The following is a 20,449-nucleotide window of genomic DNA, read 5'->3' as shown; positions in this document are numbered from 1 at the left end:
GATAGGGTCAGGTGAAGCAAATATTAATAGTGACTACCAAACAGTCCACAGAGGGAAAAAATTCCATCAAATAAAGGAAAAAATGAAATCAGCGCGAAAGTTAAGTATTCTTGATTGAGATGATCTGTTTTAATAAAAGAATTCAATATTTCGCTCTCATATTTGCCCAGTTTCCCTCTATTAAAACGTCTCTTTCTGGTATTAATATTTGAACAGAACTCAACAGGATGATCAATAACATATAAACCTTGCTGTTTAAAGAGTTTTTGGAACAATGCAGTTGATAGGATATTTGGGGTCTTTACAATTATAGCCTCCTATGAAATTATAGCCCCCCATTATGGTATAATTACAATTATTGGGGGGCTATAGGTTATCTGACCACTAAGCTGGGGGGGGGGGGGGGGCTGATGAAAAAGACCCGGTATTTGTTGCTCTTTCTACAGAAGCGCGTAGAGTAGAAAGTTTGAATAAATCTTGAAAAAAATCTTTTTCAAAATAAGGTTTCCATCTTATTTTAAGTTTTATCGATTTGAATTATTTGTAGAGATCAAGTTCCTGTGTAGGAAAAAGTTGTTTTCAGGGATACACGAAAACAATATATTTTTGTTTCAAAGATAAGTGATAATCATTCTGATTTTTATATCTTATTACGGCGACATAGCCCTAGCTACCTACAGTACCATTGATTGGGAAACCGTATTTCTTTCCAAGTAAAACGTATATTCACACAGTTAGAGATTTCGGTAACTTATAATAACTGTTCTGTTGTCAATTCGTTTAGCGGACAAACTTCAGCTGCTCGTCTTTTGCTCTTACCGAATAATTCATAAATATACAAATAACCAGAGTTTTTCCAAAAAAATTGGCTTATTCAGGTTGAATGATGTCTCGAATTTTATGTGTTGACTCCTGTTTGTGTTCAATGTGCATTAAAAGTTTTATCTGTTTTCCTGTTTCTGCTGATGCTTTTGACATTTATCCCAAACAATTGATTGATCAAAAAAGTATTTTGATAGCTGAATCAGCTGCGTATGAATCATATTCGATTCAAGTTGATCATGAATGAAAACAATGAGGCAGATAACAATAAATAGGGTCCAAAAACTGAAAATTGACGATACTTTTAGTTTCCGTTAAATCTGATTGAGCTACCTACCCACAAGAAAAATGTTTGCGGCTTTTTAAGATTGGATATAAAATAATGGCCTCTTTGTAATTAAACTTTAAACTTTTAAACTTAAAAATAGACCCACAAACTTCTTTTGAAACTCTATTTGTCAATAATCCGTATGGAATAAGTTCTTCCTCTTTTTTTTCAAAAATGAAAATTGTAGAAGTTTCGGTGTTATTTTTTGTCGAGCTTTTAATCTAATCAATTCCATTAGATTAATGACAATGATGAATTAAAATTCCATTATCACGGTATCTTCCTATAATTTCAATTTACATCTTAAAAACATATGGCTTTGAACAATGCGATTTTTTAGAAATTCTACCTGATGGTCCGTAGGAGCAGGATGAAGCAAAATTTTTTGGCTTTGAATGCTCATATCTTAGCGGAAATGTATTAATCCAGCAAACGTAAGTAAACATTCAAAAATTGGTTTTGCTATAACAAGAATTAAAGATTTCTGATAGGAATGCGCTTATTGAATTGGCTAAGCTTTTTATAAAAATGTTATTTAAATCCCTGTAAAATTTTAATGTGTACTTTTCGACAAGATATAATCTTTTTTTATTTGTTTATTAAATGAAGAAAGTTAGTGAAAACCAAATTTTAAAAGAACAGCAACTATTTTGTTAATTTTGGTCAAATTTCCACCCGTTGATTTCTAGAACGTCCTTTAAAAAAGTTTCCCAGAAAATTTCCACTAATGAAATAAAACGATACGAGAAGACTATTTCCGTATGCATTGACCAGACTATGACTGTGTTACATCTTACCATGACGAATTTAGTTTTGAATGAAAAAAATGTTCCAAAAAACTTCAATCGACTGATTTTCAATACAATAAACTTCAGAAAAAAACGAGAATTAATTTCTAAATGAGCGAACTATTATCCTAAAATATTTAAAATATTTTTTGAACAGACATAAATTACGTTCTATTTAGAACTGTTACTGAGTAAACAAATGAGCAACGCTCTAATTAAACAATAAACTTAAATCTATCCAGCGAGAATATATTATGTAATTGATTAACTATGTAAGCGTTACAAAAAGACTAGAATGCACACAAAATGCGTTCTATTTCACGTAGACAATTCAGAAAAAATCCTTTAACATAATTTTCATCGAATCTACTAATATACTAAATCGATTGCGCCCGTTTTTGGCTTAATATTTTTATTATGAACACTCATCGATGATCAATGCTAGACTAAGATCTGCCAAAAAATGTTACTGGATCTGCCCATTTTGAAGCACTTTGCTTGATGTTACGTCACATACAGTTGCCTAATCAAAATTGCTATTGAATTCAACGTTCCATTAGATTGTGGTCATCTATTTTCTGGAGCCGCCCCGGCTTTCGACACTTTTTTCTTTTAGCCTTATTGTTGTGATAAACTTGTTGTGATAAGTGAATGAGCAGAAAAATATTCAAAGAGAAAGCAAACTTCTATTAGAGCGTTACCAAACCGAATTAACCACAAACTAACCCGTTACTCGTGAGTCAACTAAGTCACCCCGCCAGTGAGGGGGTGGACTCCAACATCAACGCAAAGGTGGATACAATAAGGCTACCAAAATTTTCAGTAAGTTACGTTCGCGGCGTTAACGAAGCGCTTTCCGACAACACTTAGAGAGACTAAATGCTCGGGGGCGTGAGATTAAAAACCGGAGATTGTTCTTGAGCGCTAACACTCTAGCGATTGTTTTCAGCTCATGCGCAGTCTCTGGATGTAATGCTCTGTACTCTATAACTAAACCAGGGTCTTTCTGTTTACGTTTAGACACAATTTTTTATTTTATATGGATGGTAACCAGAGTAATACGCTCAAGTTGATCGTAAAAGTCAGGAGTTCCCTCTCTGGGGCAAAACACTGTAGATTAATAATTCTGCGATGACGTGAAATTGAAATGTTCACTACATCATGCAATATAACGAGGCGATTTTTATCATGAAAAAAATGACTCAACTGGAACTGCGCTGTTTTCCGGACTTCCACAGCGTTAGGTTTGAAACCGGTAATGCGTAAATGTTGTGTTTGTAACGATTTTTTTGTTACTTGAGGCTCTGTTTTAATGGCGTGGTAAAGTGAACTTGCAGCGAGGATGAATAACGTTATCCTTTTTTCAGTACATCATTGAATGAAGCTCACTCGAAATTCAATCTTTTGTCAGATATCCGACTTTCAATTTTTTTCTATTATGCCAATCTTAAGTGGATAAACCCAAATTTCAACCGGTCAATCAAAAAATGAGCAAAAATTGGAAAAAAAATTAGTTATTTGACTTTTTTTGGCAAAACTTGAACAACTTGATCTTTTTTCAAATCGACAACTTTATGCAATTGTTACATCCGCAATTTGAAAATTTTTCTAAAAATTGTCAGGGTCAAAAGTTTTTCCAAAAATTGTTAAGCTTTTTTCAAATTTGTTTTGCTACGCTGTTATGTCAAGAACAAAAAGTAAACACAGCAATTTAATTAATTTTACATTTTAACCAAAATCTGTTAAAATGGTTCATTTTTTAGGAAAAAACTTAAGGAGTGGGTTGCCGGAGGAAAAATACCCTTAAAAGTGAATATTGATCGTTAAAAATTACTTGAGTATAGCTAGATTTGCCGGTTGCGGCTTATGATTTTACAGCATGGAGACCTCAAGTAACAATGTTAAACTTCAGATAGATCTTACATTTTTTTGCCTTGATTGCAGACAACTGATTTGTTAGTCGTCCACTCTGTTCACCTTGAGATAGTCCACGACATAGAATATACCATAACACGCAGATTCAAACTGGTCTCGCAGTGACTGCGGCTCATCTTGACCTCCCACGTCCTTTTGAGTCTCTGATCTTGACAAAAAACCTTCTGGAATTAGAATCCTCTCTGATCTTGTCTCGTGTCTGCAAACCCATCCGTTTGTTCCTGTATCATAGGGAAAGTGGCCTGCTGCAAATCCACCCCCTTCTCATTCATTTATATCAGTTACAGTCGGCTGACAAAACACTTAATGATCTGTATCTAAGTGGACTAAAAGCACTGTCGCTTTGAAACGGAGTCTATTATAAACAACTTTAGTGTTCTTTCCTCGATAGCTGTTCCAATTAATCAGCCGTTTTCTGAGGGCGGAGAATATATATTCTTTTGGGCATTTGAATTACATCCCGTCGGTTTTTTTACAATTCGAAAAGAAAGTAGACTGAAGTGTAACACAAAGTCGGTTGCAGCCTAGCAAAAAAAAGGTCAACAAGCACTGTCGGTAGTACATATGGTAATGAAGTGGGAGGTCAATGGCTAGAATCCGGTTGGGGTCAAACGTTTTTCCACCCGCCTGTCGTTCGAAACCAATTCTTCCTACACTATTCGGTTTACGTTTTAATTGCCTAAAAAATTCGAGTCTCTGCAATTTGCAGAAGTGCTATTTGCAAAGGTTTACGAAGCAGGTACTTGCCAAAGTGTTCAAGAAAAATTTGGTTTGTTGTATTAGTTCGAAATTTGTCAACCCCAACAAGGGGTTAACAATGTATTAGTTTGAAGTATTAGTTCGAATTGAAGTATTAGTTCAAATACAAAAAATTTGATCTTTGAAAATCAAAAAATTTTCTGGCACATGTTAATTCGAAATTTTGCCAACCCCAACAAGTAAAAAACAACAACAAAAAGAAACAAATATTTTTCAGGAATAGAAAGCATTAAACCCGTTGAAGATGAGCTGATTTAAATTTCAAACCTAACGATGAACGCAATGTTCGAAAACGTTCGTTTTTAAATCAATTTCAGGTTTATTTGACAAATACTTCTTCTCTGAATCTATCATCATTGTCAGTTTGATTTTTAACGAGCCCAGAAAAAGCGCGAGAAAGCAAAAATTTTGTAATATACTGAAATGTTACAAAAAGGATGGTTCATATTTTAGTAGCTAGCTCACTCCATCACGCGGTAAAACGTGTTCATGTACAAAAAGAAACTCTTGACAACGATAACAACAAATCCTGGACTTTCTTTCAACCCCAATACAAAGAAATGGTTGAAAAACGCACAGAATCTTATGTTCAAGGACCGATTCACCACAGGGACCGAAATTGTTGTGTGGCATGATCTAATTAACAACAGCATCTCAAGCCACAAATCGAAAAACTACAGACCAAGTAGTGTAAAAGAGCTATCAGACTACTTGACCACGAATAATAACAAGTTTAAACCGCTGGTATACTGTCAGCGCACTTGAACACCTGATATTTTCAAAGAGTTGTTGAGCACTGGGATATTAGTTCTGAGGATGATAAAGCACCTGATAACGAGACGGAAGGGGAAAACACAGCTGGGAGACTACAGTATGCTCCACTTCCGATTTCCCAAAAACGAAGGTTTTTCAGAGCAAGTGGTGCGCAGCTGTCAGCTTAAGCTCTTAAGGAAAGAAATAAGTCGTGAGAAACAAGACCGTGGATTGTTCGAGTAAAAACTCGTGGAGGGTAGGGGCATTTTCAGGAAGAGGTGAAAAAAGAACTTTGCCTTCAATTGTGTACAGCATTAGGAAGGAAATGAAAGATCATTCTGAAATGATTAGTAGGAGACTTAATGAAAAGTTAGCGAAGCTGTCTAAGAGACAAGACAGGCCTTTGTTGAATGGATCTCATAAAATGGTTGTTACACTGGACGGTGCTGACTAGCCAGTATTTGTCCTGGACTTCTGATCATTAGGTCCAAAGCATCCAGTCAGGGACAATTTTAATGAAGTGCACTTTCTTGCGGATGCAGACAGATTAGCTCGTGAGTTAAGCGAGAACAACACTGATGGTGAAAAGCTATGTGAATAAGAAATGTCTGCCAAATGGTAGGCCAAGAAGCTACGTGAGACACCAATGGATAGAGGGGTTAAAAAACTCATGATTTTTTGAAAGATCAAAAACTACTGGCAGTACCGTTTAAAAAAGGTTGCGGTTTTTGTGTTATGATACAGACAACGTAAACAAATAAACTAAACGAAGTCCTCAGTTTCAGTCGGTTTGAACCTCGTAATGGCGAAAGTGATGATATAATAATAAAAACAGAAAAACTGATAAATAGCAGTTGGCATCAATTAATGAAACAGGGTAAGATAAGTGAAAAGTTTTATCACAAGCTCAGGACAAGTGGATTGCAACCGGCCAGGCTTTGTGGATTTGGTAAAGTAAATAAAAGCGGTACTCCGCTTTGGCTTGTTTTGTCAATACCAAGTAGCAGTTAAGAGAACCTCAATAAATTTCTCTCTTCTTTTTTCGAGAGGTTACCAGGTGCAGATATTGAGACTAACTGGAAAGATGCCAGAACCGCTCTAGAGGCCACCAAATTGGATGAAGATGAGCTACTTGTATCTCTCGATGTTAAAAACTTATACACAAACGTACCGGTTGAGGAGGCAAATGAAATTGCGCTTAAAGAATAGTACTCCAGTGACGAGGTACCTGAGCTTCCGAAATGAGCTATGAAGAGCTATTTGAGTCTAGCCGTAAGTAATGTCCACATTAAGTGTAATAAAATGTGACACACTCAATTGGACGGTTTAGCAAGGGGTGCTTTGCTGGCTGTAATTTTGGCAAATTTGTGGATGAAATATTTGGAAAAGTCCTTGCAGAAAGCAAATGAGGGAAGGGAGAACAAAACTCCTTACACAAAGGCGATTTGCATTTACTGTAACAACGCGTTACTCTCCAAGAGAAAGGGGTCAAGTGCGAATCTTGCAAAAACTGGTTTCGTGCAAAATACCATGGTATCACTGACACAGAGTGTAAGACCATGCAGGAAATTGTTTGGATCTGTTCCTATTGTGCGGAAAAAAGTACAAAAGAGGACACACAGGAAATGAAATTATTCACGAGGTATCGATGACATAGTGTGCACCGTTAAGGGGAACCCTCCAGATTACATTGAGGTTGCAAATTCTCTTCACAAGAACTTAAAACTCATTCTTGAGACACCAAACGGTAGTGGAGACCTGGCATTCCTAGATCTAAACGAAACGTAAACGAAGATCGAAAAATTACCACTCACTGGTATCGAAAATCATTCGATACCGGCAGTATCCAAAAACTCCAGAGCTGTGAACAGTTACAACAAAAAAATAATGTGATTCAGGGGACTGTGCATAGGATTTTTAGAGCGACCAGTGACTGGCAATCCTTTGATGTAGCTGTTAAGCAAAATCAAGACATCTGGACCAAAAATTAATATCCAACTGAGTGGTCCTTTAGTCATGTTAATGGGACGTTGGATAAAATAGTTACGAAGAAAAAATTCCAAGCAAAACCCCTCCAAATGAGCAACATCTCAAAAAAGTTAAAAGACTTAACAATAAGGAGCCTAAACCGAGGCTTTTTGTTCAATACACAGGAAACATCACTTAGAATTTTGCAAGTAGAGTGCAAAAATTGTGGGATATCCAATATATTTTTACAACAATAAAGCCGAGAACTTGCTTGCCCAACTTGAAATCATATTTTGATAAGAATCCGAAATCCCTTGTGGTATATAAAGTTACACGTAATATATGCTGTTCCATCTATGCTGGCCAAACCAGCAGACATGTTACCACTAGATTTTCGAAGCATCAAAAGAGGGATCCTCCTGTGGCCAACACCTTGTTGAATGTTTTGGGACAACGCAAAATGTTGAATGGGAGATTCTTGATGCATGTCCTTGGGTTGAAAAACTAATGACGATAGAGGCCATCTACATCAAAAATCAGAAACCGCAATTAAATACAATGAGTACCGGGGCGGGAATTTACATTAAACTATTAGTTGAAATACAAAAAAGTAGACTTTTGAAATTCAAAAATTATTCTGGTACATGTTAATTCGAAATTTTTTCATCCCCAACAAGTAAAAAAACAACAAAAGATAGGAATGAAAAGAAAACTCCGGAATAGAAATTGAATTAATTTTAGTGTAGTAAGTGTAAACAAAATGTTGTAAATGTGACTTTTACTGTAAATAGTTTCAAAAACTCAATGTTACTTTAACTCAGTTCTTAGATTTAGAGTCAAAGACAAGTTTATATACTTTGAAATTGAGTTGATTTAATTTTTAAACCTAACGATGAATGCAATTTTCGAAAACGTTCATTTTTTAATCAATATCAGTTTTATTTGACAAATACTTCTTCTCTGCACCTTTAATCATTGTCAGTTTGATTATTAACGGGCCCAGAAAAGGCGCGAGAAAGCAAAAATTTTGTAATATACTGAAATGTTACAAAAAGGATGGTTCATATTTTAGCAGCTAGCTCACTCCATCACGCGGTAAAAAGTTTTCAAGTACAAAAAGGAACTCCTGACAAAGATAACAACAAATCCTGGACTTTCTTTCAACCCCACTAGAACGAATTGTTTGAAAAACACACAGACCCTTATGTTCAAGGACCGATTGACAACAGGGACAGAAACTGTTGTGTGGCATGATCTAATTAACAACACCATCTCAAGCCAAAAATCGAAAAACTACAGACCAAGTAGTGTACAAGAGCTGACAGACTACTTGACCACGAATAATAACAAGTTTAAAGCGCTGGTATACTGTCAGCGCACATGAACACCTGATATTTTCAAAGAGTTGTTGAGCTCTGGGATATTAGTTCTGAAGATGATAAAGCACCTGATATCGAGACGGAAGGGGAAAACACAGCTGGGAGACTACAGTGTGCTCCACTTCAAGGCCGTGGATTGTTCGAGTAAAAACTCGTGGAGGGTAGGGGTTTTTTTGGGAAAGAGGTGAAAAAAGAACTTTGCCTTCAATTGTGTACAGCGTTAGAAAAAAATGAAAGATCATTCTGAAATGATTAGTAGGAAACTTAATGACAAGTTAGCGAAGCTGTCTAAGAGACAAGACAGGCCTTTGTTGAATGGATCTCATAAAATTGTTGTTACACTGGACGGTGTTGAACAGCCAGTATTTGTCCTGGACGTCTGATCATTGGGTCCAAAGCATCCAGTCAGAGACAATTTTAATGAAGTGCACTTCCTTTCGGATGCAGACAGATTAGCTCGTGAGCTAAGCAAGAACAACACTGATGGTGAAAAGCTATGTGAATAAGAAATGTCTGCCAAATGGTACGCCAAGAAGGTACGTGAGACACGAATGGATAGAGGGGTTAAAAAACTCATGATTTTTTGAAAGATCAAAAACTACTGGCAGTAACATTTAATAAATGTTGCGGTTTTTGTGTTATGATACAGACAACATAAACGAATAAAATAAACGAAGTCCTCAGTTCCAGTCGGTTTGAACATCGTAATGGTGAAAGTGATGATATAATAATAAAGCAGAGAAACTGATAAATAGCAGTTGGCATCAATTAATGAAACAGGGTAAGATAAGTGAGAAGATTTATCACAAGCTCAGGAAAAGTGGATTGCAAGCGGCCAGGATTTTTGGATTTGGTAAAGTACATAAAAGCGGTACTCCGCTTGGGCATGTTTTGTCAATACCAAGTAGCAGTTAAGAGAACCTCAATAAATTTCTCTCTTCTTTTTTCGAGAGGTTACCAGGTGCAGATATTGAGACTAACTGGAAAGATGCCAGAACCTCTCTAGAGGCCACCAAATTGGATGAAGATGAGCTACTTGTATCTCTCGATGTTAAAAACTTATACACAAACGTACCGGTTGAGGAGGCAAATGAAATTGCGCTTAAAGAATAGTACTCCAGTGACGAGGTACCTGAGCTTCCGAAATGAGCTATGAAGAGCTATTTGAGTCTAGCCGTAAGTAATGTCCACATTAAGTGTAATAAAATGTGACACACTCAATTGGACGGTTTAGCAAGGGGTGCTTTGCTGGCTGTAATTTTGGCAAATTTGTGGATGAAATATTTGGAAAAGTCCTTGCAGAAAGCAAATGAGGGAAGGGAGAACAAAACTCCTTACACAAAGGTGATTTGCTTTTACTGTAACAACGCGTTACTCTCCAAGAGAAAGGGGTCAAGTGCGAATCTTGCAAAAACTGGTTTCGTGCAAAATACCATGGTATCACTGACACAGAGTGTAAGACCATGCAGGAAATTGTTTGGATCTGTTCCTATTGTGCGGAAAAAAGTACAAAAGAGGACACACAGGAAATGAAATTATTCACGAGGTATCGATGACATAGTGTGCACCGTTAAGGGGAACCCTCCAGATTACATTGAGGTTGCAAATTTTCTTCACAAGAACTTAAAACTCATTCCTGAGACACCAAAAGGTAGTGGAGACCTGGCATTTCTAGATCTAAACGAAACGTAAACGAATATCGGAAATTTAGCTGTCATTTGTATCAAAAATCATTTGATACTGGCAGTATGCAAAGTTTCCGGAGCTGTGAACAGTTACAGCATAAGAATAATATGATTCAAGGGACTGTGCATAGGATTTTTAATGCGACCAGTGACTGGCAATCCTTTGTTGTAGCTGTTAAGAGAAATCAAGATATCTGTACCAAAAATCAATATCCAACTGAGTAGTCCTTTAGTATTGTTAATGGGACGTTGGATAAAATAGTTACGGAGGAAAAATTCCAAGCAAAATTCCTCCAAAATGAACAACATCTTGAAAAAGTTAAAAGACTTAACAATAAGGAGCCTAAACCGAGGCTTTTTGTTCAATACAGAGGAAACATCACTTAGAATTTTGCAAGTAGAGTGCAAAAATTGTGGGATATTCAAAATATTTTTGCAACAATAAAGCTGAGAACTTGCTTGCCCACCCTGAAATCATCCTTTGATAAGAATCTGAAATCCCTTGTGGTATATAAAGTTACACGTAATGGATGCAGTTCCATCTGTGTTGGCCAAACCAGCCGACATGTTACCACTAGATTTTCGAAGCATCAAAAGAAGGATCCTCCTGTGGCCATCACCTTGTTGAATGTTGTGGGACAACGCAAAATGTTGAATGGGAGATTCTTGATGCATGTCCTTGGGTTGAAAAACTAATGACGATAGATGCGATCTACATCAAAAATCAGAAACCGCAATTAAATACGATGAGTACCGGGCGGGAATTTACATTAAACTATTAGTTGAAATACAAAAAAAGAGACTTTTGAAATTCAAAAATTATTCTGGTACATGTTAATTCGAAATTTTTTCATCCCCAACAAGTAAAAAAACAACAACAGATAGGAATGAAAAGAAAACTCCGGAATAGAAATTGAATTAATTTTAGTGTAGTAAGTGTAAACAAAATGTTGTAAATGTGACTTTTACTGTAAATAGTTTCAAAAACTCAATGTTACTTTAACTCAGTTCTTAGATTTAGAGTCAAAGACAAGTTTATATACTTTGAAATTGAGTTGATTTAATTTTCAAACCTAACGATGAACGCAATGTTCGAAAACGTTCTTTTTTTAATCAATTTCAGTTTTATTGACAAATACTTCTTTTCTGCATCTTTAATCATTGTCAGTTTGATTTTTAACTGGCCCAGAAAAAGCGAGACACAGCAAAAATTTTGTAATTTACAGAAATGTTACAGAAAGGATGGTTCATATTTTAGCAGCTAGCTCACTCCATCACGCGGTAAAGTTTTCAATACAGTACAAAAAGGAACTCCTGACTGACAATGAACCTGACGATGGACGCAATGTTCGAAAATGTTCGTTTTTTAATCAATTTAAGTTTTAATTGACAATTACTTCTCTGGATCTTTAGTGTTTTCAATGAAAGTTTCAGAGTTAATATGAGGACAAATTTGTCCTCTAACCACGAATAACTCCGAGCAAAGATTTTGGGGATCTCAACTATAGACTGAAATAAATGGAAAAAATCTGAGTTAAAATGAAGATAGCAAAAAATATGGATTTATGTGTTATCACGGACTATGTATCAAATAGCACCATTTTTAATACTTTTCTAAATTTCAAATTTATTAAATTGAAATATGTGATAAGCCAGTTTAAACAAAACCTGGTTCATCGATTAACAGAAAAGAAGTGTTCGAATGCTTTCTGAGCAACTAAACAGACACGTGCAGTTTTTATTGGTAGGTTGTCAATGAAAATAATAATGGCTGGCGTGTTTTCGTCGTTGTTGTTGTTGTTGGGGATTTATTGCTGATTTATGCCCAGTCGTCAGTTGTTAAAATAGAGTCCATTTATTTCTGCATACATGGCAGTCGCAAAAGGGTTGCCAAGTGCAGATGTACTTATCGCAAAATCGTTTGTTGACAAACTCCCACATTAGGTTTATCAGTCTGCAGTTTCGGAAGGTGAATTCGCTTCTAGATTTTTCCGTTCTTGTATTTTGTAGCCGAAAGACTTCCTTTGTGCGTCCTTTGGCGCTGGTGAGGTCAGGTAGTTCGATGCAGCGAGTAGGTCAGGTAGTCGAGTACAAATATTTCTACAAAGATAGATCTGAGATGATTACTGAGAATAGATTCGAGATCAATTTTCTCCTCTAGATTTTGAAGTGACATCGTATCTCAGAAGTCTGTCAGGTTTCGTTAATATCATTAAATTGAGTTTCACGTAAAACCTGTTCACCTGGACCTTGAAATTATCCAAAATAAAAGAACCATTACTTTCTTCTAACAATGAAATTAAGCTGAACAGAGTTCACCCAGAAAAAACTCAAAATTGGGAGTTTTTCTGTAAATTGTTTTTGCCATTTATTGTTGTTGCTGAGAAATCACAGCCGCAGCTGTGCGAACACTCACTTTCGTCAATGATAGAGCAATAAAAATTCTTCTCAGAGACATTAAATGAATCGAAGCCGAAATGGGTTTTGGTAATTCGGGTCTATAGCGCGGATTGTGAAATTATAGCCCCATTATGGCATGTTTGCGAAATTGGAGGAATGGCTGTACGTTATTACCACCAAAAAGAGTTAGAGTTTTAGTGGGAGACCCTGAAAAATAGTGACCATATTGTTTTATGACTTGAACATTTACTTTTGTTGACTAGTGTAATTACTGACACCTTTAAGTTTTTTCTTGTTTTTTCATAAGAGGTGTTGAAAACAAAGAAAAACTAAGAGCACAATTGTTTTTCAAACTAAACTGCTTCGTATTCTTTTTGGGATAATATGAAGAAACCCAATATTCTGAGTACTTGATACTGACTGACGAATCTCTGATTACAAAGGGTGCGCCTGCTGCACCGGCAGAAGCTGTCGATTTTTCCCGATGTAATGTTGGTTATCAAATTAGTAACATGATTTTAATTGTATTTTGGTGCATATCTAGTGTTCATTTCAGAATTAGGCAAAAAAGGTAAAAAAAAAATCTGATCTATATTAATTACTACCATATTAATTAGTTGACTGTCCATAATCACAAGGTGCTGGAAAAGAGTGTTTCGACGATTCCACTATCTTTCTGGTGAACTGCACTGGTAGCGATGGCTTCCTATACTGATAGTTATTATTGTGGTGGTTGATGCAACTCGGTTTACACAGCGAAATATACCGTATTGATTTAGTCAACTCCTGTTCATCATAAAGTTTGCAGCGGTTCTCGTGTGATAGTGTTATAAAATATTAACCCTTTTTCTGATTTGGAATCTTAACCAGCGTGAGACTATAGCGTGAGATTGCTCCCTTGATTACTAATTTCAAAAAAGGGGCTTGAAGTAACATTACACGTTTGTATTCATCGATATCACGCAATTACCATAAAAATGGCCAAAATTAGAGGAAGGAGCTGAATAAACCTGGATTTTGTTTTTTTCTGTAGAATGCACTTTGAAGTTGCTATTGCACCACCTAATTTATGCGAAGTGTTACAGTTTTGGACCTCATTTAAGTCTACTGTTTCATTTTCAGAACTGAACCTGCATTATGGTGACTTAACCGACACAACCAGCTTGGTCTCAATATTAACAGCAACAAGGCCAGATGAAATTTACAATTTGGCTGCACAAAGTCATGTTCAGGTTAGAATTCTTGTTCTTCTATCAACCAATGTCACTAGCCAATGCCACTTCAATAAAGGTCACTAGAGATCAACATGTGTTTAGTAGGTTAAAACTCATGGGTGGTTTATTTGCATCTAGAACAAGGAACATAATGTTCCGACCCCGTTCAACCGCGTTTTTGATTTAATTGTCCACCAAATGAGGAAGTGATGGAAAACTTTCAAAAAATCATTGTTCGAAAATAATTGTTCAATCTATTTAAAAAATGATTTAGCTGTAACCACTATACAAGTGCAACAATAACTCATTCGAGGGGTGATGATAACTGCCATTAAAGAGCGTAAGAGACAAGAGAAACAACGAATTCAAATAAAAACAAGTGTTTTGGACCAAAACTCAATGTCTGTCCATTTAAAAAAAAACAATGAAAAAGACAAAAAAGCATCAGATAAGCAAAAGTAAGCTAAACCAAATGACTTGCATTTCATCAGAAAAGATATGAGACCTGTTTTTATTTAGAATAAATAATAGACGGAAAATAAGAATGGCAAAGTTAGAAAATACGTTTACACTTTTTGAAAACAATCTAATTCAAAGTCAGGATGGCAATTAGAAATATTCAATGGCTTTGTTTATTACCTTCAAACAAAACCATTGGGACATGTCTTTATCCAGAATCTCATACGACTACGAAAAGCACAAATATAGACAAAATCAAAAAGTTAAATCAATTTTGGGAGGAAACGGTGTCGAAGCCTGTAAGATCAGAATATATTCACCAAAAATATTGAGTATAATCATTGCGGCTTTTGTCAACGCCATTAATCTGATATGGGACTTGTTAGTAATGTAGTGTGATATGCCACTGTTTATTAATTTGCATTAATATGATGAACGGACAAGACCGCAAAAAAATTTTTGTGAAAACTCATAGTATCACCGCCAAAAGCCATTATGTAATCAAACCGAAATGAAAACTACAATTTATTTAATTCACATGATAAAGAATGCGTTCTCTCTTTTAAATGGATTTACGATAAAAACTCGACGAAATAAGATTGAAAGTGTCAAATATCAAAAAACCAGTATTTTTTTTAAAATAATTTTTAAAAAACCATAAGACATTACAGCCGTAAGCTTTCAACAAAAAATGTAAATATTTCAGATATTAACTGCTTTGGCAGCCAATTGTACATGTCATTAGTGAAACTAGGTCAAAAGACTGCAAATTAACAATGAATACTGGCAGAACTCAATTTTCACGGACAGTTTTATGCAAATGATGTCAATGGCAAAACCATATGCATTTTGCTGAAATTATTGTTTGTTCATTGGCCTCTCTTCTCTCACGTATATATGACTTGTAAATAATTGAAGTTTGATTGGAAGTCATTTTTGTCTGAAACTAACATAAAAAAGCAAAAGTACTTCAAAAATAATACAGCATCCCATTACAATCTGAGTAACTTTTGATCTACAAAATTCCACAACTAGCCCAAAACCGCCTTTGCTTTGGCTCATTGAAAATCAAAATATGCTAAATGTTACCGAAATAGCTGTTATAGCAAAAATTTATGATATCAAAATTAAATGATGAATTTTGTATACTTAACCAGTTTTATCTTCTGAAAGCATTAGATAGTGTTCTAAATACCTCCTTAGATACTAAATTAGACCTTTGAATAATTAGACTCAGTCATAAGACTACTAAAAGAACATCAAATTCTAGCAAATATCATGAATGCATTAAAAGTTTACGAAAACACATTGTCGGAGGCATAAAATGGTTTTGTTTCATTGGACATTATTGGAACACAAAGCAAACGCCTTTTAATTGAAATTGTAAACGAAAAAAATACTTTCTGTTATTGGGATGAAAGAAATGTGAAAATATTTCAAAAAAATACCCAAAGTGTAGCCAAAATCCTTCTTTATAGCAAAACTTAACGGTGAGACCGAAACTGGCATTGCTATAGCTGTGTGGCTGTTAAAAGCCCAACTGTTATAAAATTTTGCGTAATGTGTTTTTTCAAATGAAAACTTAATTAATAAAAAAATTAGACTAAGCGTTTTTTTATAAATATCGGTTTACATTAGCGATAGACCGCAAAAATATTATTTTCAGAAAATTATCTTAGGAACCGGAACAATTAGCCAATATCTAAGTGAATGGAGATTCTTTCAGCATTTTTTTGTCTGCAACACTTGTCAAAGTGGGCCAAATAGGTATATTTGATGCTTTTTATGCAGAAAAGAAAAATTGAATTTTCGAAAATTTTTCCAAAGTGGTTCAGATAATTCACCAACTCTCTTCTGTCTTTAGACTTAAAACCAACTAGACAATCGTTAACGATTTCATTATGTTTTTGCAAACATTGATCATAATTTTAGCAACAATTACAAAAAAGTGAAAAAACAACGGTTATTAGGCTAACGTGCACAAATCTTCAAACCTCCGTAACTCCTTGGAAAAATATAAATTCAAAAAAAAAATTCATTTGAAATTCTACTCTTGACAATGTTTCTTAAGATACCTCTCACAATCCTGTACGATGAATAACTCGATCGGCGAAAATTGACTAAACAAAAACAACCCAGTTGGGAATATAGTTCTTCCCCCACTAAAGTGGGTCGGAACAATTAAAATGAATGATTTTACAGTCTATTTTTAAAAAGCTACCGAGAAATACGCCGTTTCTTCCATTTTGGCGAACTGTTCGGCCATGTTTAGTCAACATTGAGTGATGTACAATATCTTGGCATAAGTTTTCAGCGAACTATTTTCAATATCTCAGTTTAAAACCTGAAAGTTGTCACATTTTGTTTTAATTGTTCTGATGTAAGGCTCGTAGTTACAACTTTGGAAATTCAGAAATGGCTGAACAATGTATCCTGGTGGCGTTTAATTGCTCTCGATTTAAGTTTGAAGCAATTATTGTAAACGTGCGCGTCTTGTGCAAAGTTTTCTCTTGAAGATTCTTGCGCTTTTGTTCTGGAACATTCTTTGACTTCTCAGGTGACTTTTACACGCTTGTCTTCTTTTTTGAGTGATCTCAATTGCTCTCTCGCTCCCTCTCCGAAGTAAAGTTTGTTGCTAAAATGAAAGCGATTGTAGCATAGGAAATCACAAGGGTCTTGTAGCCGAGTGGTTAATGCTACTGTCGAGATTGGGGGTTTGAATCCCTCCTTGATCGAATGTTTTTGCACCTAGAAAGACAATTTTATTTAGGCTACAGCCATCGAGTTAAATTTTCCCCACCTGTCGTTCATGAGCAAATTGTCCAAAGTTAGTCGACTTATGTTTGTTTTGGTAATTGTATCTGAGCCTTTGTACTTGTTTTTATGAATCTTTTCTGTCATTCATTACATCACCCACCAGTACGTTATGCATCTCAGTATTAGATCACCTGTATAGCCATAACCCTAAATCATTGTGGTAAAATCTTTGTTGAGAAAATTGAAGCGCGGGGGTTTAATCTGTTTCTGAGCGACTCTACAAACAATTTATTATTATAGTCACATTTTAAATCGCGTACGTGTAGCTTGTGAAATGCTGCAAGTCTGCAGTGAAAGAAGCTCCTGTATGCATAGCCTCAAGCTGCTTTCACGAACTGTCGGCATTTTCTTTCGAAAATACGTGTTTTGAGCGTGTTTACGTGACTCTGTAGAAATCACTCTGAAATTCTGGCTGAATATCTCGAATCGCTACGCTTTTTCTCGATAACCCTCAGAAGTTCTTAGTGACGTCAAGCAGAGTCGCGTAACGTATACATATGAGATGTCATTGAGAATAAATCTGACATTCGTCGAGAACCACGTGGCGATTCGAGATTGAAGTCAGAGTTTCGAAGGGACATTAACGGAGTGCCGCAATCTATACAAAATATGGGCTTGTCTATGAATTAATAATTTCTTCAGGTCTCCTTTATAATGCCCGAGTACACATCAGACGTGGATGCAATGGGTGTGTTGAGGCTGTTGGAGGCTGTAAGGATAGTAGGGCTGGACAAGACTTGCAAAATGTACCAGGCATCAACCAGTGAGATGTTCGGAGAAGTCCTCGAGATCCCGCAAAATGAACTAACACCGTTCAATCCTAGATCTCCATATGGTGAGTGGAATAGCATGGAATTGTTTTCTCCTCATAGTTATCATTTTTTGCTATCATAAGACTGACAAATTGATACATGGCTGAGAATCCTGATGCGGAACTAAAGATTAGATATCCACAATCTAGCTGAGATGAAAAAGAACTTGCTTTTGAAAATTTTAAAACATTGTAGAGAAGGAGGTAGTGTGGTTTTGTGTCAAATACTTTCAAATATAAGATTATTCTGATTGTTTTTTGTTATTGCATGTTTTTCAGCTTGTGCGAAAGTGTTTGCCCACTCCTTAGCCAAAGTGTACAGAGATGGTTACAAGATGCATGTGACCTCAGGAATCCTCTTTAATCACGAGAGTCCTCGTAGAGGTAATCTTTGTTTGCTTGTTTCACATTATCTAATCTTCTCCTCTTTTGTCTACTTAGCTGACCCCAAACTTTGATTGCTTAAGTGTAATAAACGACTCTTTGATAAACTACAAGATCAGACGAGTCATGAGATTCATACTGCAACATTGAAAACCCTATTGTATGGGATACAATTCGAACTTGTGTCCAAATGAAAATTTGACTTCAAGATTTGAACTGATTATAACTTAGTGATTAACTAAGGTTCTATAAAGAGATGTCTAACAAAGGTGTTAATTGAGTTACGCAAATTTTCAAAAAATTACAGGAAACAGGTTCCACTCTACGGTCAGATTAAACTGACATTTCCCAAAATTTATCGGTTGGTAACAGTTGCGGAAGCGATAGTTGAGATGGGCTATTGGTATCTCTTAGTTTTTGTTACCCAAGTAACTGAATAAATTCAGAATTGGATCATTATGAATTTATCGCTGAGTTTAATGGTTACTCTTGTTTAAATACTTAGATTAAAAATTCCTATCATAGAATTTACATATCCGTCAGAAACGGCAGTTGCATTAGTTTCTTTAGTATTTTGATTGCTGGTTTTTGTTCAGGTGAAAACTTTGTGACAAGAAAGATCACGCGATGTGTAGCCAACATAAAGCTTGGCAAGATGGACAGCTTCTCTCTGGGTAACCTAGATGCGAAAAGAGATTGGGGACATGCCAAGGACTACGTGCAGGTATAAGGACTACTAAACCCTCCTGACAACTAAACTTCTTAAGGAAATACAAACGAAGAAAATTCAAGATCAATTTTTTACGATGATTAAAAACTAATGCTATTATACAGAGCACAGAAGATCGCAGACAAACATTTTTGAGTTGAGAAGTGGTGCTAAAATTTTTGATTTGCCTATTTTTTTTTCGTTCAGACGAGCTTATTCTTTCTCTGTATCACAAATACCAACATACACAATGCGCACTCTCAACTTTTCTCGTCTCGAGGGTCTAAGGTTCTATAAATTGCGGCACCGAAAAAATTTCAATTTCAAATTAAGTTTTAAATGAATCAACTTCAATAGGCAGTGTATGTCAAGTCGAATAGTTTGTAAATAATTCATCAAACAATAGTATTATGAGAACTTAAACAGGATCTTGGGGAGTTTTTTTCTGTTTTTGCCCCCCCCCCCCCATAACAAAAAGGTCAGTAACAGAAGAGATCTCTTAAACATTTTTCAAATTGCCTTGCCGTACGACACCGTGTTTTGATTAAACACAAGCCCCAAGGTCGTTTGTGTTTTAGAGTATGTGGCTGATGCTGCAGCAGGAGGAGCCCGGAGACTATGTAGTGGCCACTGGGAAACAGTACAGTGTGAAGGAGTTTGTCGAGAAGTCGTTTAAGGTCATCGGCGTCACTATTAAGTAAGTATTGTGAACCATGATAGGCACGAGAAGTGTGCATAGTGGTGTGCAATAGAATTATCAATTGTAACCTTATCTATTGACTTATTTTCTCTTTCTAGCTCCAAAGCTGTAAGTTAAGCGAGCCATGGAGCGTAGCGGTTGGCTTGAGTTTTCGCTGTGTTGTCTGACTTTGTTTTCTTTGCATTTTACCGCAAAGATTAAAAATACACGGTTTTTCACCCTTTTATGCGGCTCATTAATTGGTGACGTCATTTGATACACCCGAGTTTTTCAACTACCAGCAAGTTTTTAACGGGGCAATGAATTTTGAACATGCATAATGACTGAGCATACGAAAAATTAAGACCATTTGACTCTCAAGTGATTTGATTTTGGTCAAGAGACAGTTTTGTAATTACAGCTTCCACAATAAAGACATCGATATAGGAATTCAGCTATTTATGTTTTTGAGAGAATTATTTGGTAAAAATTTTAGTTTCTTTATAATATCATCAGCACAGTTCTGTATCTGTTGTTATCTGTGTGATACAATGAGCAG

At 35.7% G+C, this 20,449-nt stretch overlaps 2 protein-coding genes across 7 annotated transcripts in view; one reads left to right on the top strand and one right to left on the bottom strand.

The window, feature by feature from the left end:
* The window catches only part of LOC142351915 (uncharacterized), a 309,019-nt gene that overhangs the window by 269,173 nt on the left and 19,397 nt on the right, over positions 1 to 20,449 (bottom strand). The window lies entirely within an intron of this gene.
* Positions 1 to 20,449, top strand: part of LOC142351964 (GDP-mannose 4,6 dehydratase-like) — a 112,745-nt gene that overhangs the window by 73,727 nt on the left and 18,569 nt on the right. For all 5 annotated transcript variants that reach the window (XM_075404257.1, XM_075404256.1, XM_075404258.1 and 2 more), the window contains exons 4-8: positions 13,940 to 14,049; positions 17,950 to 18,142; positions 18,398 to 18,502; positions 19,099 to 19,226; positions 19,790 to 19,908. In XM_075404257.1, the coding sequence (XP_075260372.1) occupies positions 13,940 to 14,049; positions 17,950 to 18,142; positions 18,398 to 18,502; positions 19,099 to 19,226; positions 19,790 to 19,908 (655 nt within the window). The remainder of the gene's footprint in view (positions 1 to 13,939; positions 14,050 to 17,949; positions 18,143 to 18,397; positions 18,503 to 19,098; positions 19,227 to 19,789; positions 19,909 to 20,449) is intronic.

The sequence above is a fragment of the Convolutriloba macropyga genome, chromosome 13, assembly GCF_964194025.1.
Source record: "Convolutriloba macropyga chromosome 13, txConMacr16.3, whole genome shotgun sequence".
Taxonomy (NCBI): Eukaryota; Metazoa; Xenacoelomorpha; order Acoela; family Convolutidae; genus Convolutriloba; species Convolutriloba macropyga.
Note: the sequence above shows the minus strand (reverse complement) of the source record. Positions and strands in the feature narration are given on the sequence as shown.